This window comes from Megalopta genalis, chromosome 8 (assembly GCF_051020955.1).
Source record: "Megalopta genalis isolate 19385.01 chromosome 8, iyMegGena1_principal, whole genome shotgun sequence".
Classification (NCBI taxonomy): domain Eukaryota; kingdom Metazoa; phylum Arthropoda; class Insecta; order Hymenoptera; family Halictidae; genus Megalopta; species Megalopta genalis.
Genome location: NC_135020.1, coordinates 21,246,232 through 21,272,700, shown reverse-complemented (window position 1 = coordinate 21,272,700; position 26,469 = coordinate 21,246,232). Strand labels below are relative to the sequence as shown.

The window sequence follows — 26,469 nt, the reverse complement described above, 5'->3', positions numbered from 1 at the left end:
AATAATAGTAATTATAAACATGTAAGTTCAATCACTTCATATAATGCCTGCCATTTTCAAACAACAGCAGGAATAAGCGAAGTTATTCAATATACATTTCAACCCGAAGGTCCATTAAATTTGTATATATATTTATTTTGTTTTTTCGATGCGTTGAATCTATTATTGTATTAATATACACGTGTTCCGGTATATTATGTATATTTTATATTATAATAAAAAAATCGATATTAAATATCCTCTACCGTGATGTTCCCTTTCACGTATGCTGTAACAAATGCATTCATGCGAAGTTTATGGTAGCTCCGTGTAAATACCCTTTTATAAACGTAACTGAACCGCAAAGCATGGAAAAAACAGATCACGAAAGGGTATTTTCCAAAGGGTTGAAGTATGCTTACCATTTTAATGTTATGTGCAGGCATTGCCATAGGAACACTTTCTACCATTTCCATAGGCAAACTAAAGCCATTATGAACACTACACCTGTACAGTTGTTACAAAAGTACCGTAAACATGTCGCATTGTTTCACACGCTTCCGTAAAAAGCAAAAGGTATCTACGGATTTTTCTCCTAAACGATTATAGTAGTCGGTTTTAAAATTTCTTTTCCTGGCGATTGTGGCGAATCAAATAATTTGTTCATGAAATGTGGACACACAATAATATAATAATAGTAATAATAGAAGATATAATAATATAGGATAATAATAATAACAAAAGATATAATAATATAGAGAATCATAATAATAATAATAGAAGATATAATATCACATAATAATAGTAAACATCAATAAAAGTAAAGTAAGAATTTTTGTCGAAGTGCATCGATGTTTTTTGCATTCAACTAGATCTACATTTTTTATTGCGTCGTGTAAGTGATCATAAAATATAACTTTTAAAACAGCTGAAATGTGCGTTGTATTTTATAAAATTAAAGTTAAAATATTCCCTAAACTGCTGATTTTTCAACATACATGGGTACTAGTTTTTTTTTATAGAAAACGTCGATTCTCGTTAACTAACACATGAAAATATATATGGTAGCATTTAAGAAAATAGAGGTAAGTTAGAATTCTCCGAAACTCCTCCACTTACAACAAAACTTTTATCTCCCTATAAGATCTCCCTATAAACAAAACAACGTTGATTCAAATTGTTTTTTATATCTCTAAAATCATCGAAGATATTCGAGCGATTTTATTTGACTATAGTTTCGTGATCCGTGACTTCAAAACTTGAATTCTGCATACAAAATTTGCTTTTCACACACGGCTTATTGTAAACATATGGTTACGGAGAATTAATTCAATAAATATGTTCCTCTCAGCAAATATAATATTAACAATCGCGAAAAATCTAAATGAATAGATTTTTGCTATTTTTATCGAGTAATAGAGATAATAAAGATAATTGCTTTTAGTGTTAGGTAAACCTAACGTTTAAAAATAGTGAGAAATTGAAGTAGAAATCTATTTCTTAATATATACTTTCTAAAAAGTATAATCAAACGCAGTCTTCTATCAGTGAATATTAAAGACTATTCAATTCGAAGGATTCTCGTCATCCATCTAACATCCACGACGGAAATTCGCATAAAAATTCAACGTGACCGATCAAACTGAGATCGATAACGAACGGATTAAAATTCTGTTCTCATTTATGTTCGAATGAGATTTATTTCACATACAGGTCTTCGCGTACACGCTTGTGCGTGCTGGATAGAGTTTCATTTTATCAGAAATTATATTTGAAGAGTATTCCTTCTAGCAAATATGATTTATACATTATTAAATGGAATTACGGGAGATGCGTTCTTCGATAGATATATGATACTGTTAATTGTTATTCTTTGGACCATTTTTATTCATACGAAGGCGAAGTGGACGTCAAATATGCAACAACTCAGTTAATGTATTTAATATTTCTGTTTACTCGGCTGGCAAATGAAAATGAATGTTGGTCGGAAACATTTTTTGATAATTCTTTGATATCTTTGAATGATAGATTTTTATTAATATACATATGATAGGCTGAAATAATAAATAAGGTTATTTATTATATGTATTATTATATATAATATATAAATAATATATATTATATGTATTATTATCGTACAATATTATATATAATATTCTATTAATAAGAACTACTGATAAATTATTCCATATAATAATAAACCTATATTTTATAAAAAATGAAACTATTAAATCTGTATTATTAGATCGAAAGTTGCATAAGTTACTTCACTCAAATTATAATTAATTTCGCTGTATCTTGTTAGCTTCTAAAGCGATATAATATAATTTAAGAATCTAGAATTTTCTGAAAAATTTAATCCTTTGCAACATCGTTGAAAGAATAATCGCTAAATAGAGTGCAAAATATAGATTTCTGAGAATAATCTGGTACGCATGAAAATAATATTATTCGTTATGAGAAAACGTAATTCATGAAATGAACATATGTATACATAAAGCTCGCTTCGCAAGCAGAGTTATAATTGGATTCAAATTATATGTGCATTTATGCTCGTCATGAATAGAACTCGCTAATGGAAAAAATTAGTCTTACAGCCATCAACATGTTCGACACGTAGAGACGAAGGTTCTCTGGATTTTGACATCTAGAATGAATGAAAAGTCAATGTACTTCACATCAACAATTTTTTATGTTATTACTAACGTTATTGTTATTATAGCTATTCATTTTATTATAACATTACCAATTGTACGGTTGCAACCAATTATTAGATGCAAGATTAAAATGTGAATTTTACAGTTTAAATTAAATGATTCGTTTCAGACACAACTTTTAGGTTCAATTTAATGTATTATATTATATTATTATCTTATTACAATCTTTATTTATTACGTATTCACAGAATACACCGATTCCAATTTCAGAAAACTGTACTTACATTATTTCTATGGATAATCAAATGTATCTTATATCTTTTTACAAAAACATGCAGACCTTGGCAATTGCGAAGTAAAATATCTGAAATAAGTAATCTTCACGAAGCAAGTTAATCTACCGCTACAGTCAACTTGGGGAATTACATACAGGTATTATTAAAATTAGACGATTGCTTTGCGCATTTCGTTGATTTCCAGATCTTAAAAATCAATGCTTGCTATAAGAGCACAAAGATTCGTAGTCCATGAATTAGTGTTTACAAGATTTCTTTGTAAAAAGAACGATTTACCTGGTACGTATTTCTATGTGTGGAAACGAGGAAAGAAATATTTAAATCTGAAAGAGAATAACGTAAAAATTATTGCACTGCTGAAGCATTCAACGGAGTAATGCCGAACGTGGCTATTCCAGAGAAGAAAATGGGTCAATACAATTTTATGGGAGGTTCTGCCGTGATAACAAATGCACCGCGGCTTTTATAAGATTGCATTTTCTGTTGAACTCGTTTCCCGCAAATAGCTGTGCTTTAAAAAAAAAAGCAACTTCGTTTATCTTAGCCTAGATCTTTAAAGAATGCCGGGAACTGTGATAGAAACAGCGCGAAATTTGAAACTTCACGTTAGAAACGTGCGTGCACGTTATGAAAGAAGAATTACAATTATACCGTTATATTATTTCTAGTTCTCGTCATTGTAATGTGAATAATTTATTTTGAAAACAGCAAATTTTAACATCTCGGAAACGTCGCATTTTCGAGAGAAATATTAACTGCGAGAGTTTTATTTCTCCAAGCAGGAAATAGAATATTCTACCTTTTTTTGTCCATTTCTTGCGCGTTTCTAAATATAAAACCCCGTTTTTTTGGCCGGTCTCTTAATTTACAGGCATAAAAAACTTTGCTAATTATGCAGATTTGGGGACACCTCACCGATTTCAGTGAGCTCGAAATATGTTGTCAGGAACAGAGCTCGGCAAAATTTTATACAGATGTCGGATAAATGACAAAGGCTGGCGAATATTCGACAGTACCGAATACAAATTTATCGAAATAAAAATATATCCGAATAAGATTTTATTCCAATAAATTAATGGAATAGAGAATGTAAGATGGTTGGCTGTTTTTTGTCTTTACGAAATTTTATAAGGATATATTTATGCGAATTTATTCTGGATCAGTTCAATATTAACTGCTTACCAAGTACTGTAAAATATTAGTGTAATAATTATTAATTATTAATAATTAATAATAATAATAATTAATCATCAATATACTAATAATTAATAATCAATATAACAATTCATATAATAATAATCAGTATAATAATTCATATAATAATAATAATTAATAGTTAAGATAATAATAATTCTTACAATTATTACATTAATTATAAATACAAGGTTTGCATTATTTGTTTATTTTGATACGATTCGGTAAAAACAAGCTGCACTAGCAACGTTTTCACATCCAGCATTCGAATAAATAATTATTCGAATAATTATGGCGAATAGTATTATTTGAATAAAATATTATTCGCAATTAGAATTCTGAACTCTTGTTTGCTGCAATCGAGCCAGAAAATTTTTATTTTGCACAAAGATCCGCAGTCTAATTATAACTATCAAACCTCTTACACTACGATTTCTTTAGGCAGCTACGTTAATTAGCACTTCTTCGTTCTTAATCATTTCGTTGATAGAATGAGGTTATTTTTGTTTCCGGTATAACTCCAATTATTTTCCTGAATTTTCATAACAGAAGAATTCAATTTTGTTTCGATCTAGAAAAAACAAATAGCACACATCTTTAGTAGATTATGTATGAAGTATTCATCACGAGTCTGACTTACAATTAAATTAAATTAAATTAAATTGAATTAAATAAGAGGTTAATTTAGAGTCAGTCATTGGAGCGCGACACATTTTATGCGATCTTCTTTTTATCAATTTTTCATTCTAGCAGATTAGCGTACGTGCCATTATTTATTATATTTTCTTATTCTACGTAATTATATAGTTTAGTCTATTGACTTCAATTCCTGTCAACTTCAGTGAAATTTTCTTTCAAAATCATATTTTATGAATCAGAACCATCGAAATGATCTCTTTTCACTCGGAAAATAATCGAAGAAGCCTAGTCGACGTAGATGTGCAGAAAATAGTAAAACATAATCTTCACTTTTTGTATCATTGCAACCAATAGCAATCTAAAAAGAATGTCGCGCACTCATTCTTTAGAAAACTAGTCAGTCTATTATCTCAAAAAAATTCAGGCCATCTCAACAAATTTGGAGTAAGTTATTTCGTTTGAGAAGGTGTTAACTAACACTTTCTGACGTGGGTGTACATTTTATTGTCACTAATCCACCAACGATATATATATATCGTTGGTGGATTCATCGCAACCAATAGCAATCTAAAAAGAATGTCGCGCACTCATTCTTTAGAAAACTAATCAGTCTATTATCTCAAAAAAATTCAGGCCATCTGAACAAATTTGGAGAAAGTTTTCGTTTTCGTTTGAGAAGCTGTTATGTTACGAAAAATGTTAGTTAACATATATATGACTATATATGTTAGTTAACCCCTTAACGCGCAGAAACGTATTAACACGGGCGTGCAAAACCGGCCAAAATGTGCAGACCCGTATATATACGGTCGGCGTCGCAACTTGTGTTATGTTACCTATATTAATTGAAAAACAGTACGATGGGTACAAAATTCGATCTGCAATGCGATTCAATATTCACTATAATTATTTATCCACTATTTTTATTGAATTTTTAGTAATTTTTGCATTTTTTTTACATATTTATTGAAATTAAGGTCCAAATATGTATTTTCTTAGATAAAAAAAATTGATTTTTTTTGGTCGGTTTTTTTTTTAAATTGTGCATTAAGGGGGGTTAACGTATATATATAACTCTATATGAAGTTATATATATATATATATATGTTAGTTAACATATATATAACTCTATATGAAGTTATATATATATATATATATATTCTACCAGACACAGGATGCAGTGTTCAGTACAGACTCATGAGAATAGATACATCGCACTAATTGATTGACCATATTACGAAACAATTATTTTAAAAACAACAATTATTCGATTTCTATTCTCATCATGCTGCACTCTGCGCGGCACCGTGCGTCTGGATCGAATATCGCGAAGTTGTTCCCTGTGGTACCGTTCGCGTTCGCGAGAACTTCCCTTGCGATCGATGTGACCTATCAGTCAAGGCGAAACTGCCAATCGATAACGGGAGAGCTGAAATCGTCTCGACGAATACCGGGGAATCGCTGGTTACACGCTGACGTAGAAACGAGGAACACCGAGAAGCGCCGAGGAGAAGCGAGACCCACAGACGATAATAATGAATCCCGGTGATAGATTTTCGCGAAATCAGCTCGAGTGGCACTCATTTAATTGGAAAATCCTACTCGCGATCGGCTTCTACCGTTGAACATCGCCCTGCGGTTCACTCTGGTCCGGTTTCTTCGAGAGCGAATTGAACGATTTCTACGACAAAAGTTTTCTGCAGTGGCCTACGGATAAACTGATACACCGGTAAAAGAGAAGCATTCGACTCTATATGAAGTTACTCGCTACAATATTCGGACGCCCTTTAAAATAGCAACAACTTTTTAAGACGTGAACGAAATTGATTGGAACAATCAGTGAAAATTGAAACGATTAGAAACATGACTTTTTTTTCTCTGTATAAGGAAAATTTTATCAATATGTGTTTTTAGTTCTCCGTAACTTACATGTATCTAAAAATTTTACATATTTCTATCTACGATTCCAACTTTAGTCCTACTATATATATATATATACATGTACATATTGCCTATCTCTATTCACAATCGCATTAATATTCCATTACTTACATTCTATAGTAGAATTATTTTTCTCGAATTCAACTTCGATGAAAATCGACGCTTACATTTAATTCCACTATCTAACTGTATTACTAACATCTGCGTTCCTTTTAAAGAGTACACAATATCTGTTCTATAAACTGAAAATACCCCATTCGACCATCCACATCTTTCGATTACTTCGGATAACCGAGGCTTCTTAATAACTGAAGTTAATCAAACAATGGAAATATCTTGTTCGAAAACTTTAAAAACTAGGTGTCTTGAGAACTTCGTTTATATTAATTAACGCGATACTTTCATTTTTAACTTTTATGAATTCCACCAAGTCAAACCGAAACTTTTAATCTCAAGAAATCTTCTGTGCCTGTGAACTTATAACACGAGTATTTGCTTTTAAAACTACCACATGTAATAAATTTGAATGCAGCGTATGGGAAAGTTTTATAAGTTCCACGAACCCCCTGATTTAAAGTCATTGTGCGTGAATGATGGAAAAAAAAACAATTTTTTCCAGCTCTACAGTTTGTACGATGGAAACGGTAGTTCGGAAATAAGCAAAATCGTAAAGGGAAATATGGTGTTATATTACATGAAATCTAAAGGCATGTACCGTTCAATAGCTGACGAAGAAAAACTCACCACTGCAAAATTTCAACGCAGTAACTGGCCCGTGAAGGGTAACAATGACTTACAGGACAAATTAGGTTTGGGCGCTTTTCGGGCCATTTCCCCTCATCGGTGACTTTTTAAAATTAAAAAAAAAATGTGTTCCACATCGGACATCACGCAGCATATTATAGAATTTGTTTAGATTCTTTGGTTGGAATTTGAGATATTTATAATTTTTTTGGATTCTTTGGGATATGAGATATGGGATGTGAAATATGGGTTATGGGATATGGAATATCGGAAAAGGGATATGGGATACGGGATATAGGATATGATATATTGGATACGGGATATGGGATACGGGATGTGAAATATGGGATATGGAATATGGGATTTGAGATATGGAATATGATATATAGGATATGGAATATGGGATTTGAGATATGGAATATGATATATAGGATACGGGATGTGAGATATGATATATCGGATGGGATGTGAAATATGGGATATGGGATTTGGGATATGAGATACGGGATATGGGATATGGGATATGGGAAATGGGATACGGGATATCGGGATATGGGATACGGGATATCGGAATATGGGATATGGGATATCGGATATGAGATGTAAAATATAGGATATGAGACATGGAATGTGGGATATGGGGTATGGGATATGGGATATGGGATATGGGATATGGGATGTGAAATGTAAAATATAGGATATGAGACATGGAATGTGGGATATGGGGTATGGGATATGGGATATGGGATATGGGATGTGAAATGTGGGATACGGAATATGGAATTTGAGATATGGGATATGAGATATGAGATATGGGATATGGGATATGATATATGAGATATGGAATATGGGATATGGGATTTGAGATATGGAATAGGAGATATGAGATATGTGATATGAGATATGAACGTGAGATAAAATAGTGGAACTTCAAGGTGAAATGACTCTAAAATTGCTGGGGAATCCAAGGAGTCCGTTATGGATAATATATATGATTATAAAGACTCTTTCTCAACAAACGATTGAATAAATTAAATGGCAAACGGTCTAAATAATAAAGCAATACGCGTTATTCGCTTTCAGAGCTCGATAGAGTTAACGTTAATCTTACACTTCGCAAATCTTCGGTTTTCGATCCTTTCAAACACCACACCACGCATGCCAGTCGATAACATAGGAATCGATTACTTTCACCAACAGAACCATTCTCGATGGTTAAGGGACAAATTTGTGAGATACACGGATTTCTGTGTCATGCAATGGGTGCATTGTAACTGTATGTCGGCTGCGGACAAGAAGTGCCCCATTGCAATGACAAGTTTAACTATAAAAAGGAGAAGACCGCCGAGCCGCGCCGCGCGGCGCACCGGTGGAACGATAAAATTGTTCTCGCTCCATTTCAAGATTTCCCTCGAAAGTTAAACCCATCGTGTGCCCCCTCGAGCGTGGTGCGCGCAAAGTCAAAGAGAAAAAGTTACACGGAGCCTTTCTCTTCGCTCAACGTTCACAATTATCCGGCGACCGCTGGAAAACCGGCGTGCTGGAAGACCCGCTGCATCTTCAGCCTTTTCTCAAAAAGCGAGGAAACGTTTACGATCGATCACACAGAAATGTCGAATGTCCAACTGGCCAACATTTCCTTTCTGTGCGCTCCGATAATTAGGGATGGGATCAAATACAGTGACCTCTATAAATATTCGTGCCCCTATTAAAACCATAGAACCGTTTTAAAGCTGGACCAACGAAAATTTAAAAAATACGTTTTGTGGATCTCGGTAACATGTATCCATTGGTCGAAAGTGTCAAAAATAGTGACAGAACTGCAAATTTCGCGATCTTTAATTGTTTACAGCTCGTATGGAGGTCAGCTGATTTTTTGAATTTTCGTAATTAGCAGTGAATACTGCTTGAATATTTGTTTAATGGTGCCAACTATTTCAGTCGTATACCAACGAGTTGTTTCCAGTAACATTAACTAATAATTTCGTTTGAGATTATCACGTAGAAAAGGTTCATTTAGATTTCTCTTAGTATAGCACGTTAATTGAAAATTCGATTAATACTGAATATAAGTGTACTCGTTACTAAACATCAAAATGTTAAGTTTGAAGAAAAGACCAATTTATACCTTCCATTTTCAAGCAAATGAAATTATCTTCAAACAAGTGACTCTACCGAGTGCAATGCTACTGTAATAACGTTAAAACGTATAAATAAGCTAAAACTGCGTTTGAGGCAAGTTGCTGGCTGGCAGTCATTTTCTCGGACAATTTTTAATTAACTTTGCAAAGTAATGGTCTATGGCAAAATATAACTATGTCGTGTTATAAAGTCAATCTGTTATTCTCGGCAAAGACTAACATTAATATTCAACGATATATTTACAATTTATTAACAATTGAGAATCGATGAATATCTGTTCGATAGAACTGAACTGTGGATTGTATGCACATGTTGGAAAAATGATTAGTTATATAAAATTGTGAAGACATACACTACTTTCAGCTTAAAAACATTTTAAAACATTTTTGTTTTATTACATTTGTAGAATATTACAATCAATTCTCAATTAGAATATTCAGTAATTGTAAATAAACTGTGGTGGGGAACAAAAGTATTCGGATACTTTTAAAACGGTATAACTTTTTTCAAACCAAACTAAATGACTTGAATCTTTTGGAGATGATAGAAGGACCAGTCTACTAGGCAATGTCTGAAATACTTTTTTTAATTTTGTTATTGCTTGGAAAGACAAAGAAAATGAAAAATTCACGTTTTTTTCACATTTTTATCTGAGCTCAGAATGAAATTTGTACAATGCGATTTGTAGGTCTCTGTATAACTTACGTGCATGCTGAAAATTTCACTGAGACCAATCGAAAAAGATGAACAATCTTATTTTTTCTTCTCTTTTTGTCACTCCGCCTAATGGCAAAATTTGAAAAGGTATTATCGTCATTGTCTAATGGACCAGTCCTTCAGTCATCTAAAAAAAACTTCTAGTCATTCGATCCGTTTTAAAAGTGTCCGAATACTTTTGTCCCCCATTGCATGTAAATAATAGCATGTATAGTACGTAATTCATCAAGATTTGCAATCTAGTGACAAATTTCGATCGAACTGATCCGCGAGAAGTCGTCGACCTCTACGGAAATGTAAACGCAATAGTGTTACGGGTTACGGCGGCGAAGATGATCAAATCACGTAATCCTATACCGAGTAATCCGTTTATCTGTAAACTCACAATTCGAAGAGGGAAGCCGAAAGCGAAACGTACGTTCCCCTATTCAGTCCTTATCCGATCTCCTTGCTAGTATTTTACACGATTTTCCTACCGTAATGAAGTTTCAACTTGAACGTAAACGTTTTGGTAAGTGTTTAATGTATCTAAGTGTTGACCTCCCTGTTTGCATTCTCGTGCACTTTCCCGGAACTTGTATAAATAATACTGTTGATAGTGTGTCAATTCAGCGTCACCTTAATAGCATTAAAGATAATGTGTCGTTCACTATCGTATAGTTATTCGATTGACCCATCCTATAGTTAATATCCGAGTAAAATGGCCGGTTTCACATTTTTGTTTTAAACTTGTTGAAATTATTATGAAAGGAAATGGACGATAGATTACTGTAGAATGAATGGACTTTACTGTACAGTGAAATTTCCCTAATTGACGCACAGCTTAGAAAAAAGATTGGACAATTTGGGTAGAGGAGATACGATTATTCGAGCCTTGAGGCTGGTTTTTATAGTTACCGATTGTCAACAACTAGAAAAACGAGCCGTTGCGTCTGGTTTTTATAGTTGTTGACAATCGATAACTACAAAGACGAATAGTCGTATCTTCACTTCCCAAATTGTCCATTTTTGTTTAGAAGCTGACGGATAATTGGAAAGAATTGACTGCACAGTGATGTATTGTGGACAAAATCTATCGATCTGAGTATTCTAGTGGTTTTAAAGTCGATTATATTTCAAATACTTAGGAACAGTTTTTTCATCAATTCGATGTTTCTTGAAATTATATTTGTGACCAATCCAATTTACTTCAAACCTTATGACAATCTTCAATAAATCCCCTACTCTTGTCAGACGTGGAACAAAATCGATATGTCAAACTTCAATTTCTGCGCGCCAAAAAAATCATCAATCTTCATGCTCGAAATTTTGCTTTCTAGTCGCTGCGATCTTCAGGCATAGGTTCAGCAATACAGTAAATTCTCCCTAATTGACGCTGAGCTTAGAAACAAAAATGGACAATTTGAGAAGAGGAGATATGATTATTCGAGCTTTGCGTCTCGTTTTTATAGTTACCGATTGTCAACAACTAGAAAAACGAGCCGTTGCGTCTGGTTTTTATAGTTGTTGACAATCGATAACTATAAAGACGAATAATCGTATCTTCACTTCCCAAATTGTCCATTTTTGTTTAGCAGCTGACGGATAATTGGAAAGAATTGACTGCACAGTGATGTATTGTGGACAAAATCTATCGATCTGAGTATTTTAGTGGCTTTAAAGTCGATTATATTTCAAATACTTAGGAACAGTTTTTTCATCAATTCGATGTTTCTTGAAATTATATTTGTGGCCAATCCAATTTACTTCAAACCTTATGACAATCTTCAATAAATCCTCTACTCTTGTCAGACGTGGAACAAAATCGATATGTCAAACTTCAATTTCTGCGCGCCAAAAAAATCATCAATCTTCATGCTCGAAATTTTGCTTTCCAGTCGCTGCGATCTTCAGGCATAGGTTCAGCAATACAGTAAATTCTCCCTAATTGACGCTGAGCTTAGAAACAAAAATGGACAATTTGGGTAGAGGAGATACGATTATTCGAGCCTTGAGGCTGGTTTTTATAGTTACCGATTGTCAACTTCCGAAATTGTCCATTTTTGTTTCCAAGCTGAGCGACAATTAGAGCGAATTTACTGTAAACGTTGCCCGACTCGAGGATCACGGTGTATCGAGGTCGAAGAACGATCACGACTTACCTCGTATGCTCTGAAGAGCAGATAAAGCTCCCTCGGCTTGGCGTCCATCGGCAAGCCGCTCACGAACAAGGTGCGCACCTGCAAAAAGAACCAGAAAGAAAGCGATAATTGAGTTAATTAAGCTAATTGTTGGGGGCCAGGGGCTGAGCGATAGAGGAGAGGGAGGGAAAGAGAAACAGACGATACGGAGCGGAGTTCCGTACGGAACAGAACGGAACGGAAAAGGATTCGTGTCGGGCCGAAGGATGGCTGGAGATAACCGGGAATTAGCCTGCTCTGTTTGACTGGTGCTCTCGCGGGGACGAAGCGATAGCTAATTGTCAAATTAATAGGAAACGGTAATGCGACGAGGAACTCGCTCCCTTTGTCCCGTTTCTAATTTAACGACAGAGTTCGTCTATACCTTCGTTTATTTAATGTAATTCGTCTACGTCGAACCCTTTACGGGGTACAGACCCCGACAAAATTATAGGTTCACGAATACCAGTCCACAATCATATTGTCTCTGTGATTGAATATGCGTTGCTCTTTGAACCAAATCAGTGCCAAATTTTGTGTATTTTGGCCAACAGAGAAACTTCGGCTATTGTTATTCGGCCTCGTAAATTATAAAGATCGATTCGGTGCAATTTGAAAACAAATATATCATAATTGCATTATTAAAGAGTACATCATAATTACGTTATTTAAAAAGTGTATCTAAATTGCATTATTTAAAAAAAGTATTATAATTACACTATTAAAATAGTTGAGTAATTTTTATGTTAAGTAATATGACATTATAGTCATTGTATAATCTTACATATTATAATATTATAATGATTTTATAATATGATTATAATATAATTTTATATTAAGTAATTTTCTTTTTGGTTCTACAACGTGAAAACCTGCATATTTTGACAAAAGTAATCAGAAAAAGTGGTTATGATAGAATTAAATGATTTTTTCGTACTTTCCAAGATTATATGTTACTAAATTCATAAGCATTATTTGCTTAAACCAAAAATGCACCGCTAGCATTACTGCGAAACATTTAATATTTCGGTCACCCTGAGAAATATATCAAAAAAATAATTCCAAAGGAATTATGTATTATTTCCCTTTTTTTGTTTAAGTAGTCTTAAACAAAAGTTCTCATTGCAATTGTTATATGGTATCGTAAACATCTTTACATCAAATGCAAAGTGCAGTTGTATAATTGAACGGAGCCCAAGATATTAATTGCAATCAATAATCGATGCATAATTTCCACTTTAATGACAGTTAAAATTTGCAAACGTTCTTATATACAGTTGATCAAATAATTATATTTTTATTTGATCATTTCCCACATTGTTACTACAGCGCGGATTTTATGCACTTGTGTCAAAATTAGATGGATGCTACTCAAAGCAGTCGACAGATTAGGAGAATATAAGAACGCCAATATAGGATCTTCTATAACTATAACCTAGAAAGGGGTGATTCCTGAGGTCATTTGAAGTAAAATTTTTTCCTTAGCAAAAATGCAATCCGCAGCTTCGTTTACGAGTTATTAACGAAGAACACTGACCAATCAGAGGTGAACTTGGTTGGCGCGAAGCGGCCGAGCTGGTGAGCGGTCGAAGCCTAGTTCCGCTCATTGGCTCAGCCGCCTCGCGCCAGCTGAGCTTCCCTCTCATTGGTCAATGTTTTTCATTAATAACTCGTACACAAAGCTGTGGATTGCATTTTCGCTAAGGAAGAAGTTACTCTAAATGACCTCAGGAAACCCTCATTTCCCGCTTGTACAATAATTTTGGGACACCCTATATATTGTTTCCAGCCCTTTAAAATTATCAATGAAGAAAAGACACTTTCTGAACGGCTCCAGTCTCATGCAATTGACGCGAACAGCTTTTAGTTTGCATTAAGAAAACAGCAGTTTTATTGTTGCATACGTATAGCATTATTCGTCGGGCTATTATACCAAGAATATACGTCGTGCCAAACGTTGAAGTTACAAGCTACTGTCTCGAGTGCGCTCCCATAATTCAAAGTTGAATGCTACGTTCCCAACGACCTGGGATCAATATCTCTTCTCTTTGAAATCGTCGAATCCGACGGGCCAAGCAAACGGCCCCGTTTGTTTGTATGCCTCTGTCATAGAAACGTCAAACCGAGTATCCTGTGTCAAATATTGCAAGTCCCGAGAATCGTCTTATTTCGCTTTCGATTCATTCTTGACCCAGTTGCTCGGGCTCGGAGACTAGAACACATTGTGGGGTACCGCGGAAGTAAGCAAAACTGAGACGGTAAATTACATACTGATTTGGCGGGCTGCCAACTGAGACAGACCGGTCTGTCCAAGGCAAGACTTTCCTCCGCGAAAAAGGAATCGCCGGCAGATTAGTGCCCGTCTCGGGTTCTACAACCTATAGAAGCGGATTGTTTCCAACTGGAATACAATTTATACCGTGCAGTACAAAACGATGGAATGTCCTACTCATTATCACATTTCGTACAATTATTCTTCGTACGTGGCCGGATGCATTCTCATTCAGCGTTTCAAAGACGTTCAGCTCTTGAAACTGATTTTTATGTGCGGATCCTGTTTCGACGCATACAAAATTCTATTACCAAAAAATATAAATATGAATGAAAACACAAAAAATATATAAAAATATAAAATGTATAAAACTATATAAAAATATAAAAAAATATAAATAAAATATATAAATAAAATATAAATAAAATATAAATATAAAAACTATTTAATTTTCTTTTGTACCGAACGAAGCAAATCAAATTTTTCTTAACACTTTATTTGCCAGCTTTTTATCGCTGTCATTTTAACTACAAAAATCAATAAACGGAAGTTTCTTAAAAAATGTAAAAACAAGTCTCCGGTAACATAATCCAGTGATTTTCTTCCCGATTATCATATTAAAAGAGGATTTTATTCACTAATCATGACAAGTTCCACGAATACACAGTTATTAAGATTTTCTTTTTCGTAACTTCTTCATTAACCCCTTGACGTATCATTTTCTTCGCAGTTACTGCGATACGAAATTTTTCGATTGCAATAATTTCTTAGAAAGGAGAGAATTTATCGTGTGTGTGTGTGTGTGTGTGTGTGTGTGTGTGTGTGTGTGTGTGTGTGTGTGTGTGTGTGTGTGTGTGTGTGCCTAAATTTACTGAAATGCTGAAATATTGATGACAAGAGATTAGAATTTTATTCACATTTTAAAGGACAAAATAACATCTATACTTAACAAGTTATTACTAAAAATTTTCATCGCGAGTCGGACTCATCAAAGTATGGCAAGAGGTTAATGTTCCCAATTGATAATATAATCACTTGCATTCGTAATAAAAATTACTTACAACGATCGAAAGTATTACGATCAATTTACAAAAAAAAAATAAGATTTGTTAAAAAACAATGACGTCAGGAGAACTCTAAAAAGTTATATCCAAGAGGTTACATTCGAGAGGAAGAAATTAGGGAACAAGAAGTATTTTATGTTTCGCACAGTGTGGAGTCATGAGTGAATCGTGCATTCATTTCATGCGCCTTATACTGCATAAGTTTAGCAAAGGAAGTGCGGCAACGCTTGCTACGAACAATGTTTGCCTCGTTTACGTGGAAGGAGTATCATCGTTCCTTACATGCAGAAAGTGGATACAGTTCGCGAAGGAATGAAGTCGTTTTGATCGTGTTGCAACGAAACGTGCAGAAAAGTTACGTAAATTCAATTGAGAAATTTCCCCGTTTCCACCACGTTCTTTCCACCCCATCGTACCACCGGTTTTGGTTATTGCATTTCTTAGCGGGAGGAAAATTTCGCAACGTAGTAATTTTATTGAAAACGTAGTAAGAAACATGGAAAAGTATCATCATGGAAAATGTATAATCACTGCAGAATGCCTTTGACTAAAAATGCGAAAAGATGTAACCAGACGACGATTGTATGTTTTCGTAACGTACGAACTTATATGGGACGACCTAACGGTTGCGATTTTCAACCATTAATTTTAGAGCATTTTTACGTGTCTAACTAAAGACCATTAGGAGACTACCATAATCTCTTAATTTATTTACAAATGACGATTATTGCGCGGCGGTGAACTTTAGTTTAGTGTAACTGATAACGTAACAGTAACTACTTGCATGCGTCTCAGTTCAATTTTGAGAAATCCGAGCAAGTTATACAAATGTGGTATTGATGTAATTCTGTGCTGTAATTAGAATAATTCTAACAAAGTATTTACAGTAATTTCTCCCGGAAATGCCACATTTCGGGTTGCAGTGAATTTCTCTGTGCTAGTCCTACACGGTCGAGGGTGTGTGCGGCACGCGCCGCGAATTCCCGGAAGACAACATAAAATGGCTGTTTGGGTGTGAGTCAAGTAAGAAAAACCGCGGACAAAAGATACTCCGAATTTGCTGCTTGACTATGAATCTTGACACTTTATTTCAATTGTACGCTCTCTCTCTCTCTCTCTCTCTCTCTCTCTCTCTCTCTCTCTCTCTATCTCACTCACTCGCTCACTCACTCACTCACACACACACATATGCACTCATACATTGCGTCCTTCGCTCAAGCATATCCATATACACACTGTGGCGACTCTAAAATGACGGAGGCTTTTAGAAGAAAAGAAAGGAGAAAGCATTTCATCCGGGTCCCGCTAGAGAACTCATCAGTAAGGCTAAGGAGGTAGCCGCCACACACACCGTATGCTTAGTAACACGTTTCCTAACGTCTCTACAGTACTAGGTACGTGATCGTACATGATCGTCGAATCGTATCATGTGACTCCCGAATTGCTTTCGAATCGTGGCATGTGGTCTCCAAATTGTCTTCAAATCGTGACATGTGGTCTCCGAATTGTCTTCAAATCGTGGAATGTGGCCTCCGAATTGCCTTGGAATTGTGGCATGTGGTCTCCGAATTGTCTTCAAATCGCGGCATGTGCCCTCCGAATTACCTTCGAATCGTGGCATGTGGTCTCCGAATTGCCTTCAAATCGCGGCATGTGCCCTCCGAATTGCCTTCAAATCGTAGCATGTGCCCTCCGAATTGCCTTGGAATCGTGGCATGTGGTCTCCGAATTGTCTTCAAATCGTGGAATGTAGCCTCCAAATTGCCTTGGAATCGTGGCATGTGGTCTCCGAATTGCCTTCAAATCGTGACATGTGCTCTCCGAATTGCCTTCAAATCGTAGCATGTGCCCTCCGAATTACCTTCGAATCGTGGCATGTGGTCTCCGAATTGCCTTCAAATCGCGGCATGTGCCCTCCGAATTACCTTCGAATCGTGGCATGTGGTCTCCGAAGTGCCTTCAAATCGCGGCAAGTGACCTCCGAATTACCTTCAAATCGTGACATGTGCTCTCCGAATTGCCTTCAAATCGTAGCATGTGCCCTCCGAATTGCCTTGGAATCGTGGCATGTGGTCTCCGAATTGCCTTCATATCGCGGCAAGTGACCTCCAAATTGCCTTCAAATCGTGGCATGTGGTCTCCAAACTGCCTTCAAATCGTGACATATGCTCTCCGAATTGCCTTCAAATCGCGGCAAGTGACCTCCGAATTACCTTCGAATCGTGGCATGTGGTCTCCGAATTGCCTTCAAATCGCGGCAAGTGACCTCCAAATTGCCTTCAAATCGTGGCATGTGGTCTCCAAACTGCCTTCAAATCGCGACATATGCTCTCCGAATTGCCTTCAAATCGCGGCAAGTGACCTCCAAGTTGCCTTCGAATCATGACAAAAAAAATTAGAAACAAAAAAGTTAAGTCATCATTATTATTCTAACATCACTATGTATCGCTTTCGCAAAGTGAGTGCACAAAATTCGTTCACGATCTATGATACGTAAAAGAATTGGAGAGGTGTCGGCGGTTCACGCGTTAAGAATCAAACACTGTTTCGAAAGTAAGGCAGCTTTGTTTAGACAATACCAGTGCGCGTCGGAACGGCCGCAACACGTCCCAGAAAGCGGTGTGAGTTTTATTTCAAAGATATCCTCGAACGACGAGCGGGGAGACAATTGCGTGGATCGATTCAAGTGGGACAACTCGTGCAGCGTGCAGCGCATACGAACGTCCGCGAATCGCGTACGGCGTATGAAAATCGCACGGATCAATCTCACCGAGTGCCTATGTACAATCGATCCGCTTTTTCCCATGCATTGTCGTCGATCGGAAGACAGCAGCAGGCTTTTCCAGAGGAACACGACCGAATCGGTGCGCAACGCGTAGAAAACAATGCTGCGAACACGTAGACGTGGAAAACGTGGAAAACCTGGAAACAATGCGTAACTGCTTTCTCTGCATCCGTGTTCTACTGTTCGCGCAACGTCTATCGGAAGGCGAATACTAGAAAGAAAGGAGGAAACCGGGAAATAGAGGCGGGAAAACTGCCTCTTCCTCTCCCTGTTCGATGCGATAAACGGCACAAATGGGCTCAACTATTTAGCACGTATTAACACTCAACAGCGGAGCTATTCGACAAAAGTATTACTAATATGAGTATACGTTTACGATCATTTATAATTTTATTCAGAAATTTTTTCCTACATAATTTTTTAAGATAGTCCAAGCGTATTAGTTTTTTGTACAGCGTGTCCCAAAATTATGGTACTTCCGGGAAATGAGGAGTTCCTGAGATCATTTCAAGTAACTTTTTCCTTAGCGAAAATGCAATCCGCGGCTTCGTTTACGAGTTATTAACGTAAAACAGTGACCAATGAGAGGCAAGCTCAGCGAGCGCAAAGCGGCCGAGCCAACAAGCAGTGGGATCCCAGTTCCGTTTAGCGCTACACGATCTCGCCTCTCATTGGTCACTATTTTTCGTTAATAACTCGTAAACGAAGCCGTAGATTGCATTTTCGCTAAGGAAAAAGTTACTTCAAATGACCTCAGGAATCCCTCGTTTCTCGGAAATACCATAATTTTGGGGCAACCTGTAGACGTCAATGAAACATGCGAACTTTTGAGTTAATAGTCTGAAACTAGATAATCAAATAACAATATTTACAATCGGGGTCAATATGGACCCGAGCATCGCCGTGCCGTCCAAGTGTTCGATTGTCATTCGAATATTGAGATTGGAAGGATTACGTCAATTTTACATTCTTAACCGTACGTGCGATTTTTGGCATTTACCTTTTGGAGGAAAGAGAAGAAGCAACAAAATTAACGAAGTTTCTCAGAATAATCTGTTATACATTGAATTCAATTACCCATTCTTTCCTGATCACAGATTCGTCCCCTCGCAGATTCAAATTTGTTCAAAACTACTGAAAGGACTGCGAAACTTGCGAATCAAGTACCCTTACCGATGACACGTGACCGATTAATCATGCTACGATTACTCCTAATTACATTGATTTTTAACATTTTAGCTACCATTAGTAGCTTCATAATCTACTAAAACTATTTTTTATGTTATTCGATTTTTAATATGATATATATTCTTGTGTTAGATGTTAAAACATGCAGTCATTCTCTTGATATAAATCAAGCACTTGCACTATTATTCGCCCGTCCTAAATCGATAGAAAAATTGTTAAATTGTTAATCCATCAGGGAAATTGTTAAGAACGGAGAAGTGCTAATTAATGTAGCCATCTAAAGAAATCGTGGTTCAAAGGGTTGACAGTTCCTAATTTACAGAAATAAAGATTTTCCACTTTTACATGGTTTTAGACATATAGCTACGTACTTTTCTCAACAAACACGCTGTCTCACTCTTCTCGTAGCCAACGGTTTACTCAAGATTGCTATCGAAGTTCCGCGCTGTTTCTGGCTCCTGATTTTTTCTTATCACACTCCAACCACGAACGTTCCATTTCTCCACATTTTTCCCTACTTCCGATCTACATAGAGGCTCCTGTGCGACTTCATCATCAACGGTGTCTCTTGTTAGATGATACCGTGTAGCCAATTGGAATTTACTTTGCGGTGGACATTGAAACGCAATGAAATTTGCGAGCGAACGTCGGATCCGATCCCATTCCTACGTTGTAACGGCCACGTGATCCTGCGAAAAGCGAGGAAATTGTCGCCTTCTTGTTCGCGTTGCACTAAATATTGCATGCCGGTTCAGGCCGCAACACCGAACGCCGCAACACCGCGACACCGCAACGCTGCTTACCCCGGCGTGTGCCGGAAGAAGGAGGCTTCACTCGCCGCCCCTGTAACTCCTTCACGTTGAAATTCACGAGCGCCTATTCAATTTAACCTTGCACCCGTAAGCATGTCATATATGTCACCGACGGGCTTTCCGGATGGACGAAATCGAGTGATGTTCGAGCCGAAGTTGAAACATTTTCGATGGGAATCAAGTTCAACGTTCAACCAGTACTCGCGGGACCGTCCTAAGGTGGGTGTTACGGCCAAGTGGCCAGGATTTATGGCAGGGGCCATGTACACTGTTTGGGCACGTAGGCCCATCCGCGCGGGATGTCTAGCAGGAGTTATTTTGCCACTCTCCCTGCTAACTCCCGGCCCACCGTTTTGGGGCAGTCTCACTGGATCTGGGATTGCAGTGATTGGACCGTAATTCCTTGCCGCCCACCCTAGGTCAAGAGGAGTAGGGAGGACCGAGGTGATATTAGGGATGACTCCGGTCCTCTAGTAGATAGACAAGACGAGAGACAAGACAAATCTAGTCAAGAGAAGAACCTCGTCAGCGCCAACGGTTCACTACACACGAGACCACAAGGGACTCACTGGACACGAGACCACAAGGGACTCACAAGACACAGAAAAAACCTTATTATTCGGACGGCACACCACGTGCAAATTTCTACAAAGCTCGAAGCTCACAAGGAGCATCAACGAGCAATAACAGCGGGTGTCCATCCGAGAGTAAAACTCTTGCCAGTTGCTCTATAGTTTAGTATAATATACGTGGGGCCCGCCAGGCCCTTTGCCCCTGCCCGCGTCTTGCCTAACTATGTTGCGTACCAGAGTCGTACTAAACCAGATAGCTACCGCAGATAGCTGCTCTCACAGTACGAAATCGATTCGTTTTGTGAGAATAATTAAACTATAAATAGAAATAAAAATCGGAAAACTAAATCCCTGTTATTCGGTTGAAGTATTACTAAATACAGATATTCACCGAATAGCGCGGCACGTTTGCAATATGATCTCGCTTTAACGCGGTTAAAATAGACGACAACTCAATCGTAGTTATAACAGCGCGGAAATTCTCGCAATTTCAGTTTCTATCAATCTCGTCGTTTTATCTGCCAAAGAAATGATAACATCAATATTAAATGCTCGTTGGAAAAATCTATGGCCAGAGTCGATTGACTAATCGCAGTTATGGAAAGAGCTATCGTAGCACGGAAAACTTAATGTTTTTCTTGAATAAATAAAACAAATATTGATTTACATACAGCGTATCCCAAAAATGTCTCGCAATCCGGAAATGAGGTAACGTGCAGTCGCTTCCGATATTAAGTGCCATTCCACATTTCTTTAAAATCACTAACCTAAATTAATGTTAATTCAATTTTAGTAAATTGTAACAATGTTCGGTTATTTTATTACTATATTATTCCTAAAAGCGTTAGCTTCTAATTAATGAAAAATAGATCTACAGAATGTCCCAAAAATGTCTCACAATCCGGAAATGAGGTAACGTGCAGTCGCTTCCGATATTAGGTGCCATTCCACATTTCTTTAAAATCACTAACCTAAATTAATGTTAATTTAATTTTAGTATAGATTGTAACAATCTTTGGTTATTTTATTACTATACTATTCCTAAAAGCGTCAGCTTCTAATTAATGAAAAATAGATCTACAAGATGTTCCAAAAATATCTCGCAATCCGGAAATGAGGTAACATGCAGTCGCTTCCGATATTAGGTGCCATTCCACATTTCTTTAAAATCAGTAACCTAAATTAATGTTAATTCAATTTTAGTAAATTGTAACAATGTTCGGTTATTTTATTACTATATTATTCCTAAAAGCATTAGCTTCTAATTAATGAAAAATAGATCTACAGGATGTCCCAAAAATGTCTCGCAATCCGGAAATGAGGTAACATGCAGTCGCTTCCGATATTAGGTGTCATTCCACATTTCTTTAAAATCAGTAACCTAAATTAATGTTAATTCAATTTTAGTAAATTGTAACAATGTTCGGTTATTTTATTACTATATTATTCCTAAAAGAGGTCATTTGGAGTAACTTTTTCCTTAGCGAAAATGCAATCCGTAGCTTTGTTTACGAGTTATTAGCGAAAAACAGTGACCAATGCGAGGCGAGATCAGCTAGCGCAAGACGGCCGAGCCAATGAGCGGAACTGGGTTTTGTGCGCTCGTTAGCTGGGCCGTCTCGCGCCAGTCGAGCTTGCCTCTTATGGACATCCGCCTTTAAGCCTCCGTAATTCGAAGACCCTCTCTTTGCGTCTTCTGACAGTTTAGTATCCTAAAACTAAACGTAGGCTGAATGTACCTATTACTGCGGATGTGCGCTTTACTGCAGGTGTTACTTTAATCTCATTGGGTGAAATAACGCAGTAAAAAGCGTATACACACACCCGCAGCTGACGTACACCCGCAGCAATAAGTACCTTCATCCTATCTGCCGTAATTACATCTTCTTACAGTTCAACATTCTAAAAGCAAACATATGTCCGAAGCATTGTCACGAAATTCGAATGTTCGATGAAATTGGAAGCTATACAGGGTGCCTCCGAATTCTCGTTACACCCGGAAAGAAATGATTCCTGAGATGATTTGAAGTAACTTTTTCTCCACGGCTTCGTTAACGAGTTGTTATTCGAGATAACTATTGCGCTGCTATTTGTTTGCTGTATTCTCAGATGGATCCGTGTTCCTCGTCACTAACTCGTTAACATTAACATTTTCGTAGAGATAGAGGTTACTTCGAATCGCCTCAGAGATCCCTCTTTTTCGGGTGTAACAGGAGTTCTGGGACACCCTGTAGGGCGCAGAAACGAGACCGGACGCGCAAGAAGAAATCGAAGTGCATGGCACTCGTGGTAAGGGCTGTGTGTGGCTATTGCAACAAAATACCACATGGTGCTGCCAGCCTGTTATGTTATTGAAACCTTTCCAGGTGTGTTATATGGTAGGGTAGACAGAGGGAGAAGCAAAGAGAGAGAGAGAGAGAGAGAGAGAGAGAGAGACAGTGGCGAACGTAACACAAATTTTAGATGTCGTCACACGCAGAGTTGGGCAAAAAGTAATCCGATTAATGATTAACGACCATAACTCGTTAGTTATTATAACTGATTTATAATAAATGGGCGAAAAGTAATTCAAGTAACTATTTTATAATAATTTATAATAACTAACGAGTTATAATCTTATATATATTACTTTTTTATATATTATATATATTACTATTTATATATATATATATACTGTACTATTTATATATATACTATATATATTACTTTTTTCCCAACTCTGATCATACGTCCGTACACAACCAGACCAAAATAACAATACTACGATTGTGTAAATGTGTTGCTTTTTGTTTCTCTGATCTTTAGTTAGACGTTCATTAACACTTTGACTGCTACGTCATCCATATATGACTGACAGAATTATTTGTTCAGATTTAAAAATTAATTTTTTCGCTCATGCTTTATATCTTTCTAATTTCATTGGGTTCCGCAAAACGTAAAAATATTGTAAAAGAAATTCAATAAAGTTTGATTTTATGAAATTGTGTTAAAATTGTTGTAAGGTTTTAGCGTGAAAGTGTTAAAATTATTATTAACTATTATTAAGCTAGCAACTAAGTTTCTCTAAAAAAAAGTTACTGCTTGATATTATACAATTAACTTAGCTTAATTAATCACAACAATAAATTTTGAATTTTCACCGGAAATCATATTAATTTGTAATGTTATAATAATGAATAATATTTGACACGTTTACCGTCAATTCCGAAAAAAAATGTACTCTGTGCATTTAAACGCGTAACGCGCTTCCATTTACATCCATCCCGATGTCAAACAACGAACAAAGCCAAAAAAGAACGAAGTTCGCCATTTTTATCCGCATCACGTGTCCTACGTTAATCCTTTCCCCGTATTAATTACTCGGCCCGGACCGGGAAACGACGGCCCGACGACCAGCTATTACTTCCGGCTGAAGTGGTTTTTGTGAAACATTAAAAAGCGTAGTATCCTGCAGCGGAACGACTGAACCAGAGAGAACCTTTATCATTAGAACACATTCAAGCACGCTGATTAAATGTTGCCTCGTGGACAACGGGATGTACGGTCGATTCATCCGCGATAACAACAAATTGTCGAAAATTACACATCTCATTTCAACACGATTTGTTTCCAAAGCACACAGTGTCCGGCAAACCCGGACACATTTAAAATGCCATTATCTGAAATGTTATCTTATTTCGTAATTATATGAAATAATTATTTCAAACAATTGTGATTATTTTTCTTCTATATAAAATATACAAGAATCTTCTATATTTCTTTGTATGAAGGTGAAATAAAAATATAAACGTTGTTTCGTGTTTGTCAATAATTCACGTTCACTGTTATTTATTAGCAAAATAATATTAGCAAAATATTTCAAAGCATCAATGTAAGACGAAAATTCGCAGTTTCTCGTTTCAGGAACAAAATTGATATTAAACTCTTCCATGGATTTTCGCGTACAAAGAATAATTATTGCCACGTACTCATTATGAAACAGGTTATTATGTATATTTGAAAAGCAATTTTTAACGCGAGTCATTTGACACGAACCTATTCCGATTGAACACTTTTCGAAAATGTAAGTAAAACATCGTTCGAACAGTATCGAAGAAGTCTTTTTGTCGCTCATGCGACCACTCAACTGCTAATCATTAGGCAAATGTAAATTGTTAGCAGCTAAGTTATACAATCTAGACAAACTTTCTTATCGTTATTCCTGTTAGGAACTTTCTTTGCCCTATTAGGGGTTGTAAGATATTGCAAAAGTATTGAAAATCTCGTTTGGAACATTTTTATATCGAACATTTGTAGAGAAAATCTTTATTCAAATAAACAAACTTTCGTCGCTTCATTAGATGTTGTAAGATAATGTAAAAATATTGAAAATCTCATTTTGTACATTTTCATGTCAAACATTTGCAGAGAAAATGTTTCTTCGAATAAACAAACTTTCTTTACTCTATTAGGAGATGTAACATGTTGCAAAATCATTGAAAATCTTATTTTGAACATTTATATGTCGAATATTTGTAGAGAAAACCTTTATCCAATTAAACAATCTTTCTTCACTCTGTTAGGCGTTGTAAGATATTGCAAAAATATTGAAAATCTCATTTTGAACATTTTCATGTCAAACATTTGAAGTGTAAAAATATTCTACAAATACACAAAATAAGCTAATTACCCGAATACCTGGACATTAGATTAGAGATTAGGCTGTTTAGAATCTAGAGGCTAGACTGTAGAGAGAGGGAGTGAGCGAGGGGGAGAAGACGGTCAATCCTGTAATTATCTTGGATCAAATGCATCGCATGCTACACTTTCAGCCGATAGCACTTCTTAACTTTATTAATTGGCGCCGCTTCGTTGTGGTAATTTAATGCATCTACATCATTACAAGTTGAGCGTCTCTCACGATGCCATTACGTGACACGTGCGCGCGTCATAAGTTAGCGCAACGCAATTACTTAAGCCGGGTTCACATCAGACGCTCGTCTGTCGTTCCACTGTGAAGATCGCTACTCTGCCGAGCCCATCAAGATTGACCCACACTTGTCAGTGGACTGCCGGCGTTTATGCAAATTTCTATTTTCGCGGACTTTCAAGAACACGAAGTCTCTCAATTTTTGGATTAATGGTTTAGTTGGATCGAAGGTAGCTGGGAAATGTATGAAAATTGTGTTATATATATGTTACCGTGAATGACCGAAATTGGAGAATGTCGACTTTCACCGGTGAATGTCAACAGATACCAAATACGTCGGTGAAAGATCGAATATTTCATTACATTGTTGTACATTCGGACCCTCTCCGGTGTGTGTCG

At 36.4% G+C, this 26,469-nt stretch overlaps 1 protein-coding gene across 4 annotated transcripts in view; it reads right to left on the bottom strand.

The window, feature by feature from the left end:
* LOC117225690 (protein couch potato) overlaps nt 1-26,469 on the bottom strand; it is a 319,388-nt gene that overhangs the window by 156,402 nt on the left and 136,517 nt on the right. For all 4 annotated transcript variants that reach the window (XR_013033975.1, XM_076524143.1, XM_076524145.1 and 1 more), the window contains exon 2: nt 12,451-12,528. Coding sequence is in view for 3 of the 4 variants with exons in the window: in XM_076524143.1 (XP_076380258.1) it covers nt 12,451-12,528 (78 nt within the window). In the remaining variant the exon portion in view is untranslated. The remainder of the gene's footprint in view (nt 1-12,450; nt 12,529-26,469) is intronic.